At 46.1% G+C, this 22,557-nt stretch overlaps 1 protein-coding gene and 1 long non-coding RNA gene across 2 annotated transcripts in view; both read right to left on the reverse strand.

Moving 5' to 3' along the window:
- cd276 (CD276 molecule) overlaps positions 1 to 22,557 on the reverse strand; it is a 71,020-nt gene that overhangs the window by 10,315 nt on the left and 38,148 nt on the right. Inside the window, 2 exon segments of the mRNA XM_060072054.1 lie at positions 4,690 to 4,731; positions 11,058 to 11,195. Coding sequence (XP_059928037.1) covers positions 4,690 to 4,731; positions 11,058 to 11,195 — 180 coding nt within the window.
- LOC132472447 (uncharacterized) lies at positions 20,588 to 21,762 on the reverse strand. Its single transcript, XR_009529077.1, has 4 exons — positions 21,480 to 21,762; positions 21,180 to 21,402; positions 20,814 to 20,997; positions 20,588 to 20,712 (listed from the first exon to the last, which is right to left on the reverse strand). It is a non-coding gene; the product is annotated as an uncharacterized LOC132472447 (long non-coding RNA).

The following is a 22,557-nucleotide window of genomic DNA, read 5'->3' on the forward strand; positions in this document are numbered from 1 at the left end:
TCCCGAGTACAAATTGGTGGAATTCCAAATCCATGCAAAGATCAGGTTTCCATGGTTGTGTGGCGGACAACAATTACTAACCGCGTTCTCTACGGCGGCATGAACAGATGTGAAAAACACCTGACTTACTAAGCCGCGTGCATAAGCAGAACGCATGAATCACCCTAGCACAGTACATCACCAGGGACGCATCGTAGAGGGTACTTCCTAAAGCAACGTTCCTGTATTCCCCCGTGGGTCTGGGAGTCGTTCTCCAAGGGGGACATCACCACGAGGGGATCTCTAACAGCCGGGGGAGGGAGGGGGGGGGGGGGCTTGTGAGGGCGGCGTGCGGCAGACAGACACACAGACACACCCGGTCTGCCACGGTAACGAGCACAGCGGTGACTTTGAGTCTGGAACAGCTGTCCTTGTCGCGGGGCCCGTCCACGTGTTAAGAGTCACCTTACAAACGCCTCCCCCCCCAGCCCCCCGTCACCGCTCATACAATCACCGGGACGTTTAGGACAATGAGCTATTGGGCTTGACGCCTTAATACGGGGCCGGGGCGACTGCCATCAATCCTCCAGCGGTGGCCTTGTCCCGGAGGGGGGGGGGATTTGAGGCGGTGTGAGAAGGTGGCGGAGACTGGAGGGTCGTGGCGGCTGGGGCTCCGGTTCCATTAGCATCAAGGCGCGTGATATGCCACCCTCGCTGCGCCTCGCCTCAGCAATCAGGGGTTAATTCGGCACAGCGGTGGAGCCGTTCCTTCCAACGCTTTCGCTGCCTCTTGTTTAGTTTTTTTTAGAGCCAGGGACTTTTCATATATTTACTGTGTGTCTAAAGATGCTTTTTTTTTTGGGTTGCTGTGAAAGAACTGGGTCATCGAAAAACACTCCCCTCTTCTTCTTCCAGGGGCTGGTTGCTAGGGCCCGGCTCCTGGGCCCCGGGGGGGGCGGAGCCAGGGCCGGCACGCTGTGTGTGTGTGTGTGTGTGTGTGTGTGTGTGTGTGTGTGTGTGTGTGTGTGTGTGTGTGTGTGTGAGAGAGGAGGGAGGGAATGTGTGTGTGTGTGTGTGTGTGTGTGTGTGTGTGTGTGTGCGTATGTGTTTATGGTAGGGGAGGTAGGGAATGTGTGTGTGTGTGTGTGTGTGTGTGTGTGTGTGTGTGTGTGTGTGTGTGTGTGCGTGTGGTAGAGAAGGGAGGGAATGTGTGTGTTTGTGTGTGTATGTGTTTATGGTAGGGGAGGGAGGGAATGTGTGTGTGAGTGTGTGTGTGTGTGTGTGTGTGTGTGTGTGTGTGTGTGTGTGTGTGTGTGTGTGTGTGTGTGTAGAGGTGGGAGAGAGGGTAGTCGGATTACTGCAGCCCCCCTAAACTGCGAGTCATGCCTGGATTACTAAACTAATTTCCGAGAGAAGGTGGGGAGGTGAAGGCATTTCTGTGTGTGTGTGTGTGTGAGTGTGCGTGTGCGCGCGTCTGTGTGTGTGTCGCAGAGGGCTACAATCGCATACATGCAAGATAGTGGTCCTTTGCACTTGCATTTGCACTTGCTCGGGAAGGTTGGGTATCTATGGGGATATATGGTGATTTATAGTGATATAAGGGGATATAAGGGGATATAAGGGGATATAAGGGGATATAAGGGGAGACCGACTGAAGTGAGGCAGAGTGGGCAGGCTGGAGTCCCAACTCCTGGAACCACTAGAGTTCACCAGGCAATCAGTATGTTGGGTTGGGAGGGCGCCTCCCACACACATATATATGGTGATTTATAGTGATATAAGGGGATATAAGGGGATATAAGGGGATATAAGGGGATATAAGCGGATATATGAAGATATATAGAGAATATAGAGATATATGGTGATATCAGTGGATATATGGAGAATTTATGGGGATATAAGGGGATATATGGAGATATGTAGAGATAAATTGGGAAATATGGTGGTATAAGGGGATATATGGTGATATATGGTGATAAATGGGGATATAAGGGGATATATGTGGATATAAGAGGATATATGGGGGTATAAGGGGATATATGTGGAAAACATCCGATATCTCAGATATAATATAGCCGTCTCAAGATCCTTTCCGCTTGGCCATCTGCAAACCAACCCCCTTATTTAGGTGCACACAGCAGCGCTGTGCTGTAAAGGCAGGGGAGCGAGGCTCCATTCAAACGAATGGGCCCAGGTCCCCAGTTATCACTGGTTATTGTTCCAATCAGGCCGGCTTTGAAAGGGAAGGCGCGCTCCTCCGGACAGCTCATTAAGATAACACGTAGCCGCGGCCTCCACATCACTCCGGGTTTATTAAAGTGCTCCTCATTTCGCCGTCTTTGTCTCCGGCTGCAACCTCCGTCTTTGTCAGCAGCAATTGGAGCCAGATGGCACAACAAAGCTGAATGTCTGGAGCTTAAAGAGTAATCTCTGATGACAAGGGCAATAGCTCAACTTCACCACCTCCATAAACACCGTCTCCACCTGCACCAGCCAGGTGTGTGGACTACCGCGGGGGACGCGCCGGTGCCATCCCCACCAGCCCGACTTGACTCTCTCTCCTTTGACGTAATGCAGCGCAGTGAGGCCGGGCAGAGAATGAGTTCACTGAGAGAGTCGTGCCGTGTGTTTCACTCAGACTTGGCGGCATGGAAATATTCCCGACTCCTCAGTTACCATCGGCAGCTCTCCGACTGGGCAGAAAGAAATGGCACCCAACGTGGCCAGAGGAAAGGCTGTGGACTTGCTGTTTTCATTTACAACAGATGGTGCCACCGGGGTCATCGTGTGACTAAGCGTATCTGCAGCCCGGACATTGAGCCATAAGCCGCGGGGCTCCGTCCATACTCCCTAACCCAAGGGGTTCCCGTGTTCCACTCTGGTCGCCCGTTCATGTGACTGCATGTGACGTCGCAAACTAGCTGTCACTCCAGACTCCAGACTCTGCACCCTGAAGCCTTCGGGGCGATGACTCTGGCTCTGCGGTAGTCGGATGCACCAGGGACGGTGAGGAGACGGAGCACAGGGCTCTGGTGCACAGCTTCAACGCTTCAAACTGCGGGTAGACCTTTGGAGATTTGGGACTCCTGCTGCACCCCTCTTCCTCCTGGGAGTGAATGTAGTTGTTGTTCAGGTCTACAAGTAGCTCGGGGTCCACTTGGACCACCGGCTCCACTGCACGGTGAACTCCAACACAGTTCTCAAGAAGGGCCAGAGCAGACCCTCTTCTACACTGCAATGTTTTGGGGAAGCAGCATGATGGAGACTCCGACACACTGAACAAACTGATCAGGAAGGCCGGTCCTGTTGTGAAGGTGGGATCCCTGTGTCGCCGTCAAAGAGAAGAGGAGGCTGTCTACTCTATTCTAGACAATGACGCTGTAGAGGAATATGCTAAGCAACAGACTCCTGGCAGTAGGGAGTTTGAGGGAGCGCCACCGGATGTCCTTCTTTCCTTTTGCCTTCACACTCTTTACTCCCTCACTGCCGGAAGTGAGTGAGTCACTCTGGACTCTGTAGTGTCGGTTTAACCGAGTCACTTTGAGCCATGGCGCTATTTCATTATATCCAGATGACCTGTGCAATATGCCTGCAATATACCCGAGACAAGTTACTTTATCTTAGAGTCACTTACATATACTTTTATTATGTATACAAACATTTAATTACTTTCTGTTGTTGGTAAGACACATCTTTTATCTATAATTAAAATATCCCTATGCTGTATTTTGTGTTTATCCGTTCTGTTCTTGATGCTTCTGGCTTGAGTTGAGCAACTGTAAATAATGATTTCCTCTGGGACCAATAAAATCATCCGTGTCTGTATATCAACAAACGTGAAGCACAGTTTTAAACCGTCAATAATATAATACAACACATTCTTTTATTTTTTTGGGGGGAGGAGTTCGGCCCCGCGGCCACTACTCCAAGGCCCGGTTCTGGCCCCCAACCACGTTTGTGAACCACTGGGCCACAGCTGACCCTCCCAGCTCAAGAACTACATAGAGCAGGCATCACAGAACCGTAGGGCCCCCAATCTGCTCAGAGACCTGCCTGAAACTCTCCCCTTATTAAAAATCCAATGGTATTAACTTTCCAATTCTCGGAGCAACTAAATTATTCAATCGGACTAAAGAAGGGGTCAAAAGCGAACCCCGATCACGTGACAGCTCGAAGGAAGGATTGTCAGAGTGTAACCGGGAAGCTCGTAACGCGTTCTAATTGCAAAAATCTCAAACTAGGCAAAATATCCTACATCCCTCACCTGGGTTGGGGAAGGGGGCAAAGGGAGCAGATCTATTAACAGCCCGTCTGGACTCAGAGGAGCACTTGAGAGGCGTATGTTCCGCACAGTGAGAAGAAGAAGGGTGTGAAGAAGTCATCACATCGGTGAGACCGTATCCGTTAGCAACCCCTGCCACATGTGATTGGGCCGTTTGTTTCCTTCTGTGTTTTCACCACACAACTCCAGGCCTCGACATTCTCCCTGCCTAGTTCTCTGGTTACCAGGCATGGGGCATGGGGCATGTTTCTCATGTAATGCGCTAATGATCAGAAAAGGTTTCGATAGTTGCATAGCAACAGCTGCACCAGCACTGCCTATGGGCGTCCATTAAGCGGCCGCTAGCTAAGAGCCGCTAAACGAAACGTCACTAGCTAAAGATATGCACTGTGGAACACAGAGGCAGATGCTTGTCCGGGTTAGCTGACCTGTCTTTGACCCCTCCTCTTCTAGCTCCTTGGACTCCTCAGCTGTGGAGAGAGAGAGAGAGAAAGAGATTTTAGTTTTCTAATATTTGTATATATATGTATGTATATACTGCTGTATTTAGCATTTTATACTTTGACCTCCTAATTGTTCGACTGCTTTGTCAATGTAAACGTTTGTTTCTCATTCCAATAAAGCTTTTTTGAATTGAAAAATAAAGAAAGAGAGAGAGAGAGAGAGAGAGAGAGAGAGAGAGAGAGAGAGAGAGAGAGAGAGAGAGAGAATTATCACAGAGTCAAAACAGAAGGAAAAGGGAAGCGTTAGAAAGCAGTGAGGCTTTGGCATGTGCATGGCCACTTCGTTATGAGCCTTTCACTGTGTTTATTCATCTCAGCTGTGATGGAAGAGAGGCAGTGATGGCTAGAGGATGGGCAGAGAACACACACACACATACAACCACACACACACACACACACACACACACACACACACAAACCTATTTACCCGCCTCACCAATCCGGGCCCTCTCACAGAGACAGTAATCACATTAGGGTATAGCCTCTGGCCCCTTCAAAACCATTGTCAACAGAGCTGGAGAGACATCCCACGGTGATGGCTGTCACACACACAAACACACACACACACACACACACACACACACACACACACACACACACACACACACACACACACACACACACACACACACACACACACACACACACGTGCACAAAAGTGGCACATAGATGTATTTTTGTAGAACTGAATACACAATATCTCTCACACAGTGTGCACACACACACACACACACACACACACACACACACACACACACACACACACACACACACACACACACACACACACACACACACACACACACACACACACACACACACACACACACACACACACACACACGTGCGCGCAAGAATAGATGGAGTGCAAGACAACCAATCGCTGATCTTTATCCATGACAACATCTTTGGCGATTGGGCCTGAGAGCCACCATTTAGCGTGCGACACTTGAGTCTTGCGCAGATTGAACTGATAATTGAACCAAATTAAATGCCGGAGCAAGTTTGAGTTTGTTCCTGTTTGCCGGCACAATTTTCAAAGACTTTGATAGAACATAATATAATCCTCTTGGGAAATTAAAGAAGAATCATTATAATTACACAGCTTTCAGATTAGATTTGAAATAAATAAATAAATAAATATATATATGTGTGCAGCCTTATCCTTCAGCCTGTTTCTATTTTCAAAGTGTATTCTAATTTCAAATATTGCACACAAGACTCTGCAGTATCCATATGCCCACAGGTGATCATTCTGCCCAGTGATTCATCCGAGAGCCAGCTTGCTACTTTCATTGCATGGCACGCCGATTCATTCATAGCAGCTTACTCACAACTCAAGAGTGGTTGCCATTTGGTTGCAGCAACATTTGTATTCTTTGGGGTGAAACTGAAGACGGAAGATGACGAATCAGTTTTAAAGTGCACTCACTGCTGAGACAGTCAAATAGTGCATAGAAAAGGAAGTATTTTGTGTTATTTAGTTAGTGTGAAGAATGTATTAGTAGCTCATTCCAGTTTGGCTATAGTTTAACATTTTTCTACTGACGATATCTCTAATATAGCAGTAGAAAAAAGACCCTAACATACTGCCTAATATCTCTAATATACCAGTAGAAACAGAACGCTAACATACTGACTTATGCCCCGTTTACACCATCCCGCTAATGGCCGCTAACGGCCGATGCACCACCGATGTGGAAGTCGGGGTGATTCGGGTGACATCGGGCTACAAATGTATGATCGGGTCAATTTATCGGGGTAGCATTTACACATACCCGATGTTATAACGATAACATAACGATTTATGCCAGGGAAGACACCCGAAGTGCGTTTGGCGTCACTTGACGTCATTTCGAATGACGCCAAACACGTCAAATGACGCGTTTGGTGTCATTTCGGTAGAAGGCAAAGGGGAGACTGGTTTAGACTGATATTTATTTATATATTTATTTATATTACAATAGCGATTTTATAATAATAGAACGCCGGTTCTAAATGGGCGAAGTACCCCTGTAATTATAAAAGTAGGACATCCATCCATCACCCCCTATTTATACCCAAGTGGCAGATTGAGGGTCTTCCTTAAAGGGACTCTCACCTTTGTTGCATTTGAGAATTACAGCACATCATCCCGCCTTCCTCCAATGCCCCACCCCCTAAGCGTTATTTTTTAGAGTACTAGAGTACTGTAACGACCTCGCCGGTGACATAATGATGTCGAGTCATTAGTAGTTGAAGGTAGTTTTAATGAACCAAAACCAGGTCACTGAAACCCGTAACATTATAACCAACGGCAGAAAACCTACACAAAACAAACCCCGGCAACCCCCAACACGGTCTCACTCGCGTGCAGGCCCCCACCCTCCTGTTCTTCCAAGGCCCTCCCCCAGCTGACCTAATGATTCGCCCCCACGCTGATTGACAAGAAGAACATTACAATACATGCACACTGAACAACTGGCATAACGGACAACGAAATATAATGTAACACATAACACACAAAGTATTCAACTGTCCCAGGGTCGCTACAGTACAAAAGTTCTAGACTCCCATGGGTTATGTTTAGACTCCCATGGGTTATGTTTAGACTCCCAGGGGTCATAATATCTACCATCCTGGAGCTCCAGATTAGCGGGACAACGTCGCGTCTGAGCCCGAAATGGGTCCCGTAATTGGACTGAGTGTGGCGGTTGGTTGCCAACGGTCTGGAGGTCTCCCTGGAGCTCCAGAGTAGCGGGACAACGTCGCGTCTGAGTCCGAAATGGGTCCCGTAATCGAACTGAGTGTGGCGGTTGGTTGCCAACGGTCTGGAGGTCTTCCTGGAGCTCCAGAGTAGCGGGACAACTTTGCGTCTGAGTCCGAAACGGGTCCCGTAATCGGACTGAATGGTGCAGTTTCAGTATGCCGTGGACCACTTTGGTCTGCCATCGTCAGTCGCTACAGTCGCTACTCGCTACTGTCTGCCGTGGAATCAAAACAAACCCTCTAGTTGAGGACGCGCCTTGATGACGCGGGCCCGAATGCGCCACAAGAAGCAGACGGAAAACCTTATATATCCATGCAGCAAACAGACAGGTCTGTCGGCCAATAAGGTCATTCGGTCTGAAGAATTTTATTGGTTGAAGTTTTCACTAAATATTATAAGAGTAAAATAATTGTTTGTTTTTACTCCTGGTGGGTCTGTCTTGCATATTAGAGTGTTATTACCTTATTAATACCAATTTAACCTTATCCAAAAAAAGTGTAAAAATGCAACAAAGGTAAGAGTCCCTTTAACGCAATCTGGTCACTCACAATCGTTATTTGTCGAGGGTTCTCGAGGGTCTTTCGTGTGTTGAGGTTGCCGATATAAACACGATAAAACACGATAAAGCGCGGAAGATTAACGAATATAGCCGATGTGCCCAGGAAAATTCCCGAACGACTTGCGATGTCTTACGTTATACTCCCGTTCTATTCCCGATTATAGCCGATTAGCCAATAGCAACACCTGGTAACCGATTCTACCCCGATAGACCCAAAATTAACAAACATGTTCGTTCTTTGCCGATGTTGCCCGATCATTGAGCATTTCTTCCCGTTTCTTCCCGTTGTCTAACGATGTTCCCGGGAAGAGTAACGGTGTTTCCCGATGCAACCACGCTATTTGCCGATGTTATAACGATAGCTGCTGATTAAGCCATCGGGCACCATCGGGGCCCACTATCGGGTAGGTGTAAACCCCCCATTATATCTCTAATATAGCAGTAGAAACACACAACCCTAGCATACAGGGTGATATCTCTAATATAGTAGTAGAAACACAACCCCAACATACAGACTAATATCTCTAATATAGCAGTAGAAACACAACCCTAACCTACTGGCTACTATCTCTAACACATCATTAGAAACAGAAAACCAACATACAGACTAATATCTCTAAAATGTTCTTAGAAACACAACACTAACATACTAATATCTCTAACATAGCAGTAGAAAACCACGATATGGACTAGAGGGTGGAGGAAGCTACGTCAGTGGGTTAGGGTCACCAGAAAGCCTCCCAATCCGGTGACAGTGAGCAACTGACCAGCGCTGCGACGCTGGCAGCAAAGGAACCGACACTAAATCATCCACATTAATACAAAAACAAAAAAGATGGCGTCTACTTAATGCCCGCTGAAACGACAACAAGAGACAGCTTAAGAGTTTCCTCCGATTCCAGATGCGTGGCGATTATGGGCGCTGAGCGTCAGCGAGGAACAGCACGGATAGAACAACAGAACCCTGTACGAACAGACGTTCCGGCGACGCTGGAGGAGCGAGGATATGAGATCCATCCGGCCTGTTGTTCCCACACGCACGTCGTGTCTCAGACGGCAGACACGGCGCGCCCATGTCATGTACACACGTCAGGTTCTCCAGGGGCCGGGGAGGGATTAAATGGTACGCCAGAGAGATGCTACACCGTCAGCAGCACATGCTTGATGTCTCATGTATTATACAAGGTAGGGCAGGCAGAGGGAGGCACAGGGAGAGAGGGAGGGAGGGAGGGAGAGAGGGAGAGAGGGAGAGAGAGAGAGAGAGAAATAAGAAGGGAAGGTGTGAAGAACTACCAAACTAAATAAAGGATGTGCCGAGGCAAACAAATCGATGAATAAATAAAAAACGGCAGGGGAAATGTAAAAAAGAAAAAGAAGGATAAGAGAGTAAACAGTGGTGCTGGCAAGAGACAGACGCCTCCCTCAAATTGAGCTTTCACTTCCAACTGCAATCCGGCGGGCTGCCCCCCTCACTTAGGCTCCACTCCGCACTGCCCCATATGCGTTATGACAGCGAAGAAAAATGACCCGCTCGCTCCCTCTACTTGTGCTGACCCCCCCACCCCCCCCCCCCCCCCCCACCGCTCAGCAGCCGGTGTCAGCGAGGAAAGAGTCGACTACGATCGGACCCGACCCCGCGGGCGCAGTTACGAGATCAGACAACCACAATTAGACGCCACTTACGTCCTCCGCTCGGCAACCCGGCCGCTAGCGCCATGACAACCTGGCAACCCGCAAACCCATTCAAGAGATCCTTCCACATCTGTATTCATACGACGGCATCAGGCTACAGCGAGCGCCGCCTAGCTCCTGATTGGCTACTATGTCGAGGTACTATATATATATACTGCGGAAGAGCCGTCCATCGGCTTTCAGGGAACAAGGACGCGCTGAAACAATCAAAATGGGGGCGGGAAAGGTGTGAGGCTTAATATTTCAGGGAGACAGGCAGAAGATGACCACATAATCAGTCCCGCCTCCTCACATGGGTGCAGTGGGAAGAGCAGGCCTTCCACTAAAGCAAAACAGAGAGGGGTACGACAGCACCAGAGAACGGCCAGTGGGAGGGGAGGAGGATTATATTTCCCTCTTTCCATTTCATTTGATTTCATATGTTCCATGGAGCTATTTACTCTTTCCTCTGAGTCTCTGTCACTTCTATATTTATTTTCCACCCCCTGGGCCTCTGTGCAGACACAGGCTGACCTTTATTTAAATGTCTCTCCCAGTCTGAGCGGATCTCATTACAGCAGAGCTGGTGGCCTTGGTCCATCCATCCTCCATTCAAAACTTTCTCTCTTTGCACTTGCAGCAATTCCAGAACTATTCTGCAACGCTAATTACAGCACCGGGTAATAATGGGCCTGACTGCGGCAGCCATAAGTCCCGGCATGATGGCAACATTAACACAAAAAAAAGAAAAAAGATGTGGATCGTAATGGTTCCTCGGGGTCATAATCTCAGCTCAGCATCTGATCTCTATCGTCCTCCCATTCTTTACATATCACACTTTAATGCATCTATCGCGTGGCAGGGAGGAGGTGCTAGCGGCAGTAGAGAAGTCGGGGTTAAGTTATGCCGTCGTTTCTTTTGAAAGCTTGCGAACTTCACGTTTAAAATGACAATGGGTTGTGGTTTTACACAGCGTTGGTACCTGTTCTACTGAGGATAAACAGAGGAGCGTTCAAGACGTTCCTCTCACCTTCCCTCTGATGATTGAAACATGAACTTCTTAAAACGACACCGGGAACAACCTTCAATAAAGACAACAGCTCCCCACTGAATCCATTACATAAGCGGGCGTTGGAGAACTTCCAACGGACAAGGTCTCTCTCTCTCTCTCTCTCTCTCTCTCTCTCTCTCTCTCTCTCTCTCTCTCTCTCTCTCTCTCTCTCTCTCTCTCTCTCTCTCTCTCTCTCTCTCTCTCTCTCTCTCTCTCTCTCTCTCTCTCTCTCTCTCGTCCCTCTTTCCTGTGTCTTGCCGTACCTTCTCTCCTGGCCTCCTCACAGCTCTCTTTGATCTTCCGTCGGCAGACGGCAGCCAGAGCGATGAGCAGCGCCAGCAGACAGACGGCCAGACCCACCGTCACCCACAAAGCCACCGGGGGGAACGCCATATTCTGACCTGGAGCAAAGGGGGTACAAAGAGAAAGAGAGCAAAGCACGTTCAGTTTTCCCTCAGAAGCACACAACACACACCACATCACACGCATAAGCCTCGGCGATAGTTCTTTAAGATATACTAGTGTGAGTTACTTTTGCCAACGGTTTGCGTTGTCACCAAGTTGGCAACATTTGCAACGTGCCGAGGTTTATATATCGTTAGAGAGGAACCAACGAGGGAGACCTTACGTTTCGAACGCTGCGAGGAATTTATTGGGATCCAATTACAGTGAGACATTAGAGTGCGGTTTAATTGTGCCCAGATGGGACACTGGTGTTTTCACTTTGTTCAAACAGCATCGACCCGGCCACGGAGCGCCTTACGAGCAGCGAGCGCAGCCCCTGCCTTCTGCCAGCTTCTAGCTCGCAACCCCTGGAATCTAGGGCGCTTTTATTTTGAAATAGTGGGCCATATATGCTGGTTCCTGATTTCATCATCAGGCCGACACCATAAATATGCCAACGTTTATTCCCATCCAGTTTTTAATGAGGTGTGTGGAGGTGGGGAAGAGAAACATCTTCTGACAAGTGTGCAGATAGTGGAGATTTGTCAGACAGCTCTAAACTAAACTCACTCTGGAGACAATTAGACTTCAAAGTGCTGACAGTATCTTGGCAAACTGGACTGGACTAATAAAAGAGGGAGGGTGGCTGATCAACAGAATAAAAAAGAGATACCAGAGGCATGGCCATATTTCCCCGGGGCATTTTAACAATGGAAAGGGAGGGGGGGAGGAGAGAGAGAGAGAGAGAGAGAGAGAGAGAGAGAGAGAGAGAGAGAGAGAGAGAGAGAGAGAGAGAGAGAGAGAGAGTAAAGTCAATACATAAAACAATGGACCTGAAAGAAAAAATGGATGGAAGTCTGGCTGTAACACAAACAAAGCCTTCTCGTTGAAGAGGCTTTGTTGGGCAGATAATTGTAGAGAAAATGTCTGAAAATTGACTGGCATTCGACTGCGTAATGGATGGAGAATTTTTCACAGACTTTGCAAACGCTGTGAGGACAGACCGGTAGGATATAAAATGACACAGCTCAGATGGAGGTCAGGATTCTTTGGAACCTTTGGAGGCGAACAATATAAGATGGAAATACAATCTTTCCTTTGTTGACTTCTGGGAAAGTTGATGAAAGACGGTTCATAAAATAACCATAAAAGTGGCGGCGGGACACGGGATAGCCAAAGTGACGATCGGAAGGTAATCATTATCTAAACTATAGGGTAGTTCCTTTGTTTTCAATCCGGACCCGAACCATTATTAAAATGCTGTTGAAAGCTTTAGACATTTGACATTTGTCGATTTTCCTCTCGTTAGGTGCCTTAACTATAACACATGACCAGAATTGATTCAAAATTTTGACACATTGACTCATTTTTCAAATATATCCGAAATGTAATCGTCGGCTTGATCAAGTACGAGCATGAAATTTCACACTATCGGAAAATCACTGTATAAAAAAACAAACTCCTCACATGCGTCGCAGTCTCCAAGCCTCCTCTCAAACCCGGACAAAACAACTAAATGTCAGCGCGAGAAGGAGAAAATGTGGAAAGTCAATCTTGTCCTTTTGATGAAGCTGCTCATGCCACCGCGGGCCAGGCGTGACGAATGACGCGGGACTTGCTGTCCAAAGACCTCTTTACTCTGCTCTATTTTTAAGGATGACCATCCGAGGGCAGGCCTGCGTGAACAACACACACACACACACACACACACACACACACACACACACACACACACACACACACACACACAACCACAATCACACACACACACGGGCAGGGAAGGAATACTCCGTGCTCTGAATCATACTTGAGCTGTCCACATCTCTCAAGAAGATTCCACCGAAGAGGCAGGAATGGGTTTGGGTTCCTTTCGCGACCGATGGGGATAGAATCCGGCTGTCCCCTTTCTCTCTTTCTTGTTATTCTCACCTCCTCCCACCCTCCTCGCCGTCCCCAGGGCAGGCTGATAAAGACAAATGCCGTCGTCGGCTATCATCCCTACGCCCGGGCCCACAGGGCTGTGCCATCCGATTTTTCCTCTCCCCCCTTGTTTGATGATGTGATTTTGTTTTCTTCAGAAATAGATTTGTCTCTAATGGCTCTGTTTACCTCTCCTCCCCTCCCCTCCCCTCGCCTCTTCTCCCCCTTTCCCCCCCCCGGTGTGCTACCGTGTGGATGGAGTGCCCTGGATGAAGCCTTAGCCCCGGCCGTGCATCAGGGCACAGCGAAGGCTGCGGTAAAGCTCGCCGCATTTGAGTATAGGCATTGCGTTCCAACGACTTCGTTCACCCTGTCTGAATGCATGTTTTATAGACAGCGGGATGGACGCACAGACAGGTAGGCAGGCATCGCAGGCAGGTCGAGGGAACGATATTATATCTGATATCATCTGTGACATTATGGCGATGTTTGGTCCGCCAAGCTCTATTATTGGCCCGGGTTATGACTGTGGCGTGACGCTGTGCCCCCGTGTGTAACCAGCTCGCACTGAGGGTGGTCCGACCCCGCTTTCATGAGCAAGAAACCATCCCAGGAAGATTACAAAGGATAAGAATAGATATTATAATGGAGCCGCGCGAGAGCAGGATAAAAAACTATCCCCAGGAAAAAGTCGTATTACAGGTGACAAATGAGGCTGCTGGTCCCTGGAAGACACCATTGCGGGCTCCACGGGGCCCGCCAAGGTATTGTTTGGCGGTAGCTAATTGTAAAAAAAGCCCAGATTTTCAGGCATTTTCTGTGGCCCAAATGTCTTCTTGTGGCCCGGTAGTGAGGATGGGAAGAGTGGTTCCTGTGACTCTCTGACGCCTCTTCCCGGTCCCACCATGCGTCTATACGGCGGCTGGCAGTCCAACCTGTTTTCCGCCCCTTCGACGGTCCACACGGCTTTACCTGCCTGGATGAAACTCAACCTCTTAAGCTGTGACCAAAAGAAGAATAATGTCCCTTGGCAGAGGGACAGCTTTGGGCTGAAGAAGAAGCCTCGAGGCTCATTGCAGAAAAGCTGCCGGGATGAGAGGAAGTGGAGAAAGAGTCAATTAGGTTTCTCTCTCATTGTGAGGATGAACCAGGGGCCTGGCCTTTACCAATGCTGTCAGGGTGTCCCCAAGCAAGCATAAGAAAGCGAGCACAGCCAGCAGCGAGCACAGCCAGTCCAGGGGGTTGGCCCTGAGTTTAGAAGCCAGGCCCTGCTGGAGGGGCCGACGCCCCCCCCCCCCCCAGGCCGGAGAACCACAACCAGTCCCTGAACTTTGGAGGCGGGCATAGAGACATCTCTAAAAATGAGCCACATCTCGCACACAAACAGCTCAAATAAATGCATTGTGTCTTTACACAGCAATGCGGAGTGGAGACACCAACATGAATAAGACATAAAATTCACACCAGCAGCCCTACTAAATCACTTTCAACCAAACAATGGCAAGGTGATGGATGCCTACCACTTTGTTGGAACAAACAAGCTTACAGACATTGGTGATTTAGACCTTTTTTTTTTTTTTTCTTCATTCGGTTCCTTCTGTTCTGCACAGCTAAACAGAGAACAGAGAAGGAGGGATAGAGAGGGAGGGGAAGAGGGAGAGAAAGAGAGAGCGCGACGGAGAGAGAGAGAGAGAGCGACGGAGTGAGAGAGAGGAAGTGTGATTGGCAGACGCAACAACAATCCTAATGGAAAAAAAGGGCAGCCTGGTGTCAGACAACAGGGATTATCCAGCGCGGGAAACATGAGCATGAATATTGCGCCTGCATTGACCGAATGACTTGGATTTTGTTTTCGGCCTCAGATTCATTAACCGCCCTCCTCACCAGGTGCCCCGTACCGGTCGGGCCGCTCCGACGGAGCCTTTGTTGGGGACCGACGTCTGCGGGCCCATGTGGGTTCCTCTTTGTGGGGCCCTCTTTGTGGCTGCAGTGGCTGCCTTCCAGGCTCGACGCTTGGCTATGTGTGTGATTCCGGCGCCAGCTTTATTGTAATGTACTCTTTTGTTTGCGGCGGAGGCATTGTCTCCGGACTGGGCCGGCTCCCTGGTACCTGTGGCTGTGACAGCCGGTCCATTGGGCCAGTGGTTCGAGGGGGGGGGGGATGGGGGGGGGGGGCTCCATCACTGACCGTATCCAACACCTGTTCATCCCTTTGTCACTGGGATCCTTTCCGTCATATTCCTCTCTGTTCGTATGTTTGTGTATGATTATCTTCATTGACAATTTGTCATATAAAAAACATTTGTATATGATCATTTGTGTTATTCTTCAAAGGTATATTTGTTTCATTATTCAGCTTTTATATGGCATTGAAGTCAATGGTATTTTAATTAGGTTGTGTTTAAATATGTATATTTAATTATATATATTATAATAATAATATCATTATTGTTAATTATGATCAAATCAGTTAACCTCGCCAACCATATTGGGCATAGCCACAGCTATTTAAAGGCAATGGCCTATAAATAGCCATGGCAACCCTGGTGCATTCTGGGAGCAGACAAGTCACTTGCTGTGAGATGAGAACTTGGCAAACTAAGATGGATGGTGACATGTTTTTGTCCTGTCAGCGTTTTTTTAGCTGCAAGCCCTTTCCTCCTCTTTTTGAATTTCAATAAATTGCTTTTCTGGGGAGACACTCGCTTGTTGTTGTCTTATTGGCATGCAGGCCAGGCGATGCCGGTCTCCCTAGGACAACCTCCAGCCCATTTACTTACACAATTTGTCTGACATTATTGCCCTTCCCTGGATGCCACAGACTTGTGGCGAACACCAGAGCTGGGTGTGCAGATGTGCACGTTTAAGTACATTACATTAAAGAGTAATGGCTCCACATTCATCGGCATAAAGCTTCTAATAGCCCCCTTTTTCACTCTCTGAGGTACGGCCGTAAACGCCATCTGGCGAAGGAGGCAGTACAGACAGAGAGACGGAGATTCAGCGGGGCTGAGTGAGTGAGTGAGTGAGTGAGTGAGTGAGTGAGTGAGTGAGTGAGTGAGTGAGTGAGTGAGTGAGTGCACAAGTTAATATAAGTATTTCTATATAATTGAATATCTGTACATACAAAATAAATAATTATCATTAACCACAGGTTAAAGATAAAAAGACAGCCGACACAATGACGCCCTAATAACTAGATATATGCGGTAATATATGGAACTACACTTCAGAGCACCAGTATATTTGTATAATTACACGCGTTATACGTGTTCTATTATTATCATTAATAAAAAACTGTCCGCGACAACATTCTTGTCAGATGATTTCTGATGGTCTTTGTATTCACGAGCCGTTCACAAAATATACAGAGCAAAAATTATAGATAGAGAATGCCTATATGGCGAGAATATTGAAATGTTCTCACCTTGAATGAATTGTGTGCGAACGGCGAGAGAGAGAGTGTGTGCCTGAATGTAGCCTAGAAACACAGCAGAGGTCTTCAGGTTATTATTCACACCTGCCGGGGGCAAGGTGAGTATGAGTTTTCGGGTCTGTACAGTCGAAGGTAATCCTACAGCCATTACAGCCGGCTAATTAACTGAGCGTACACTTCAAAGCTAGCTGCTACGGCGCCTTGTTAGCGATGAGAGGGCCACAGATGGAGGCTGCAGAAGCCCAGGCAATGTGGTTGGAAGTTTATTAAACCCGCTGGCCTGAGGGAGGGTCCGGGCCGAGAGAGGGAGGGAGGGAGAGGGGGGGAGGGAGGGAGGGGAGAGAGAGAGAGAGAGAATGGGAGTGTGTGTGTGTGAGTGCCGGAGCTCTATCTCTTGTTTTGCCAGTCCTCGCTGGTTCCTCCCAGCTCCCAAACAGGGCCTCAATTAAAAAGTCCTCTGATGTCTGCCTCCTGACAGAGACTCCATCACCTCCCCACGCCTCTCTCAATCCGAGCTGGCATTAAGACGTTGGAGGCAGACCAGAGTATTGATTTTCGGCGTTGTTGTTATTTTTTTCTTAACCGCAGCAAACTTCGCTGGTGGGGGAGTGGTGGGTGGCGGTGTTTGCGGTGGTGGGAGGGTGTCTAAAAAAGTTGTGTTCTCTAAATTTTCTAATTAGCTTTAAAATAAGAGCTAACAGCAAGATGTCGAGAATGTGTAGCAGGGAATTGCTAGTGACAGCTCTCGCCCGGTCGGCAGGCCTATCTGGCCGACTGATTAAGGTGACGCTGAGCGAAAAACGCTCCTAGCGAAAAGATGGACACAGACAAATGGAAACGAGGATGCGGAAGGACCAACTCACACGTCCTGACTTTTCTTTTTCCTTCTTTTTTTTGGGAATCTGCATACGAAGAGATCCGTTCTAACCTCTCCGGACCCGCTGCTATATAACAGCCTCATTCCGGTGATAACGTGGGACTCATGGTGGTGATACTGTGATAGCAAAGCTAGCTGTGGTACAGTAGTTATACTGTGAAGCATAGATACCTGTGATAAAGTAGTTATACTTTGACATCATAGCTAGCTGTGATACCATAGATACCTGTGTACAGTAGTTATACTGTGAAAACATAACTAGCTTTGGTACAGCAGTAATACTGTGATATAGTAGTTATACTTGGTAACAGTCGTTATGTAAGGGATAATGTATAGAACGCCAGTCATTATCGGGAAAGTCCCTGAAGGGGCTTATTTTCGATGACAGGCGACATTCTATACATTATCCCGCTTATTACACGGCTTTCTCTGCTGTTGATCAGCAGACGTTGAAGTTGCTTAGCAACTGAATACAATGGGGTTGATAAGGTACAGGACTACTTGCGGAGTGATACCAAAGACTGGAATAGGAGGCAAAAAAATCCACTTTCCTTGATAGCGGTCATTATATGCTAAGCAATGGTCAATTATCAAAGAATTATTCACCGCCAGAAGTCGGGAAGGCCCATGCAAGTGAACAGAGCGTTCCACAGCATTGAGAACCCACATGAAACAATTCTATAGTTTACTATAGTAAATAAACTATAGTATACCCTATATATACTATAGTAAATATTGTAGTGTTTTTGAACCTTACTATACAGGGGTTGACATTAAGGTTTCAAAAGCACTTGCCCATCTGACCTGTACTTGCCCATCGGGCAAGTACAGGTCAGGTTCAACTTGCCCGAATGTGACGTTCACTTGCCCAAATTATAATCAGAATCTTGAACAGGCCTCTTTTTGCCAGGCACGTGGCCTGGTTTTGGGGGGGCTCAGAAAAATCATCCTAGCTCAGACTGAAGCTGAATGTTGGCTTTAAAAAAATAAGAAACTTCCCTTTGTTTACTTATTTATTGAGCGTTCACATCGTGCCATGAAGTGATTTCAGTCCACGGTTGCAACCTATTAAAGCTATCGCCAAGTTATATGTAGACCTGCATGATTTCATGCAAATGTACTTAAATGTCAGAGGTAGTAGCAAAGATATGTCTTTTTTAACTTTCACGTTTCTTGTAGCTCTAACTGAATAATCACAATCGCGTTTCTAGTAGTGTAGTCAGTCACGATACTGGATTTTCTAACTTTGACACTATACCTGGAAAAATATCGATATTCTATACCATTTTCGATATCAGGGGAAACGTTTTTTTCAGGAAAGAACATACCCAAAGTAAATGGAGTATATCTCCACAACTGCAAGGGCGATAATGTCATCTTTGTGCCAAAAGAAAGATTGTTGTGCAAGTGAAATATTCAATGGGGATGATACTTGGTTAAAGTGAATAAAGCCATGGAACACAGCATAAGTGGACGATAACATTTCCACCTGAAATAATTATCAGTTGGTCGTTATCATTTGAGAGCGATGTCTTACTCTTGAGACACAAATAAAGGGTGATATCTTACAAATTTGACACTTGACACCTCTATTTAAATTTCATGGCAAATATATTCGAATGCACCAAGCCAAACACTCGCAAGTACACATATGGCCACTAGATTGCGCTGAAGAATATGTTTTCTGATTGAAGGCAATTTACCTATTTCCTAAGAAACCTTCTCTTATTCATTGATTGAAAATACCATGTTTAGTTGCAAAATTTGGCCCAGACACTGGGTTATCTGTTTATGGTGGTTTTATTTGACCAGAATCAACTTTGTGGACAAAAATCACAAAGGTAATCATTTTTGGTTGTTAAAAGAAAAGGGGACGTTTCTTCTTAAGTTGTTATTTGCGAGTTTTAGTCACAGAATGATATGGTTTGGACTGTTGGAATAAGTGGAGGCTCAGCTTTCATGTAATATATAGTTTGTGAGGGTCCAATTTCGTGAAAAAAATCGCTATTGCTGTGCATGTGCACAGTTATGAAACCCAAAACCGTGTTCTTGCATATGACTTTCCTTGGTAATTTGCCTCAATCCTAAGTACTTCCAAACTGCAATCCTCCATCACTACTCCATTTTCCTTCTACCTAAACCGTTCGCGGAGGCGCTGCACTTGCGATGCTAGCTTTGTAGGCTAACCTTTAGCCAACACCTTCGAATCACGGCCAGAGAACGCACTGCGAGTGACAGAAGGCGGGGCTATATTCGCACTGAAGCGAAGCGTGTCTGTTAACTCGCTTTCAGAGAGAAGAGAAGACGGCGCGCTGATCAATTGCAAATACTTATATTTTGTGTTATTTTGCGGCAAACAAGGTTGTTCTGCAGTTTCTAAAAACATTTGAATAAATAGCCTTTATATTAACATCCACCCAAAATCCACTTGCCCGTTCGGGCAACCAGAAATCAATCTCAACTTGCCCAAACATGACTTTTGGTTGCCCCGGGCAAGCGGGCAACCGTTAATGTCGAGGCCTGCTATAGTAGTTTTACTACAGTAAACTATAGTATACTACAGCAAATTCTCTAGTTTACTATAGTATATAAACTACAGTACATATACTATAGTAAATATTGTAGTGTTTTTGAACCTTATTGTAGTTTTACTACAGTAAACTATAGTATACTACAGAAAACTGCAGTTTTATTACTACAGTATACCACATATATACTACTACAGTAAACTATAGTATACTACAGAAAACTGCAGTTTTATTACTACAGTATACTACATTATATACTACTACAGTTTACTACATAAACTACAATCTACTGAAGTAAATTACAGAACTTTTATTATACTTTTATTTTGCTATAGAATACTACAATTACGATACCATAGTACTATATATACTGCATTACAATAACTGCATTATGCAGTATTTTTTTTTTTTTTAACTATGTCATTGTACTTTACCTGATGGATATTTTCAACTGTATCACTTTTTGTTGTTGCCATTTTTAACCATAGTGCTGTAACAATAATTCACTGCACATAAATTAGGCTTACAACCACCATTAACACAGTGTTTTCTACAGACTGCTAAAATACCAAAAAAATAGAACAAAAGTTTAACTTTCTTTAAACAGTTGATAATTTATTGTTTCTGAAAATTGGCAGCATTGTTCAGCTTTTGTCGTATAAATGCTTTTATGTTCATATCAGTTACGTAGGTGAACTTCAACTTTGCAGCATCTGTGGGAATACACACACACACACAAACACATACAAGAAAGATGAGCATGAGAATGAGGGTATCACTCAACCAACATCTTTTCTCATTTCTATATACCTACTTCTTATTTCAACAAGGTCTTGTTTGGCTAGGCCAGGTTTTCCTTCTGTGCAGCTGCTGGGTGACTGGCCAGTCACTGAATGGCCTGTCATATATTCCCTGGTATACATCCCATGTAGGAGATCATTTATGAACTTCTGGGGGCTTTGGAAGGAGCAGCGCTCCACAAGTCCTTTTGGAATGACCTTTAATGCAAGTAGATAACATTACCACAAATCTACTTCAACATACAGCAGACTAGCGTCTTACCTCAATGATATATATATGCATTTAGATTAACCGAGTGTACGGCTGATGCATTTAGAAAAACAGTGCAACTGAAACTAAGTAACTTAACCTATACAAATAAAGTCAAACAGATTCTTACAGAGTGGCCCAGGGCCTCTGTTGCTGATGCTGATGATGGACCTGGAGCTGGTGATGGGTCTTCTGTTACTGGTGCTGGAACTGCTGTTGGTGCTGGTGATAGTGTTGGTTCTGGTCTTGGTCTTGGTCTTGGTGTCTTGGTGTTGGTGTTGGTATTGGTGTTGTCGTTGGTCTTGGTGCTGAGCGGAGAAACTCCTCCATCTTCTGCAAAACGTCTGGCAGCACTGAGCAAAGGATTCATAATAGCCTTTTAGCTAACATGTAAAACAGAAAAACCCAAAGTTTTCAACAATAGCATTACATTTCAATGTTGCTATTTTTGCCTTAAGAGAATAATTTTCCCTCTGCAGCCTGTGGTTGTTCTCCCTCAACAGCTCACAAGATGGGTGATGGCGCTGAAAATAAAAATTCCATTAAAAAAACTGACTCACATACACCTGGGCAAATACAGAAGCCAGTTAGAGGGTACAAAGCTTACAGCTGATAGATTACAGGAATATATTGCTGTATCTATCCCTATACTATAGAGTTAGGAAATAAAAACTTTAATTGTAGGTAGAACATTAAGTGCAGAGAGTTTATTGCATTAGTGGATCTTACTTCATTCCTGGTTTCATTAATTGAGTTCAGCTGACAAGATCCTATGACAAACAGAAGATGTACATAGAGTTAAGGGTTACTTCAAGACTGTACAACAGAGGTCAGCAGGGGGGATGAGCCTGAGTGAGTAGACAATGCAGGCGGAACAGGAGATGAATACTCAAATCTAATCTTGTTAATATGCTTAATAAGTTGACAGAAAGCAAAAAGTCAAAATGATCTGACAGGCCAGGCAAAGCAGGCCAGTTGGCGACCACATGGTGTACAATATGACAGACAACATTAGGCTACATCACATTACAATAATTCACTGATGTTAAGAAGCACTTCCATACGGTGAATATTTGTACATCACTGCACCAATACCTTGCTTTTCCAGTTCCATTAAGACGTTAAGACCTGTGTTTTTTCTCTTCTTCTTCTTCTTACATTGACTTAACTGAGGATCCTTTAAATCATAATGAAGTTTCGTTTTTCAACGATTTTAATTTAACTCATCCACAAGGCCTATAGATGACATTTCTGTAATAAAACTTTAGTTACCTACCAGCGATACTACGTCGTCGTCGTCGTCGTCGTCGTCAGAATATCGACCATTCTTCAGTTTCTTTCTTTTCCCCTTCCCTTTCTCCTCCGGGCTCGATAGTTTGTCTCCACCATCAAGATAATGCCTCCTCTTGCAAACCAACTCCTCTCTGTTGTCTGAAAACGTCAAAATGATGACGTTTTCATAATGTGTGTTTAAAATGCTAGTATTATTTTGGGCAAAATAAAGTTTC

The sequence above is a fragment of the Gadus macrocephalus genome, chromosome 14 (assembly GCF_031168955.1).
Source record: "Gadus macrocephalus chromosome 14, ASM3116895v1".
Classification (NCBI taxonomy): domain Eukaryota; kingdom Metazoa; phylum Chordata; class Actinopteri; order Gadiformes; family Gadidae; genus Gadus; species Gadus macrocephalus.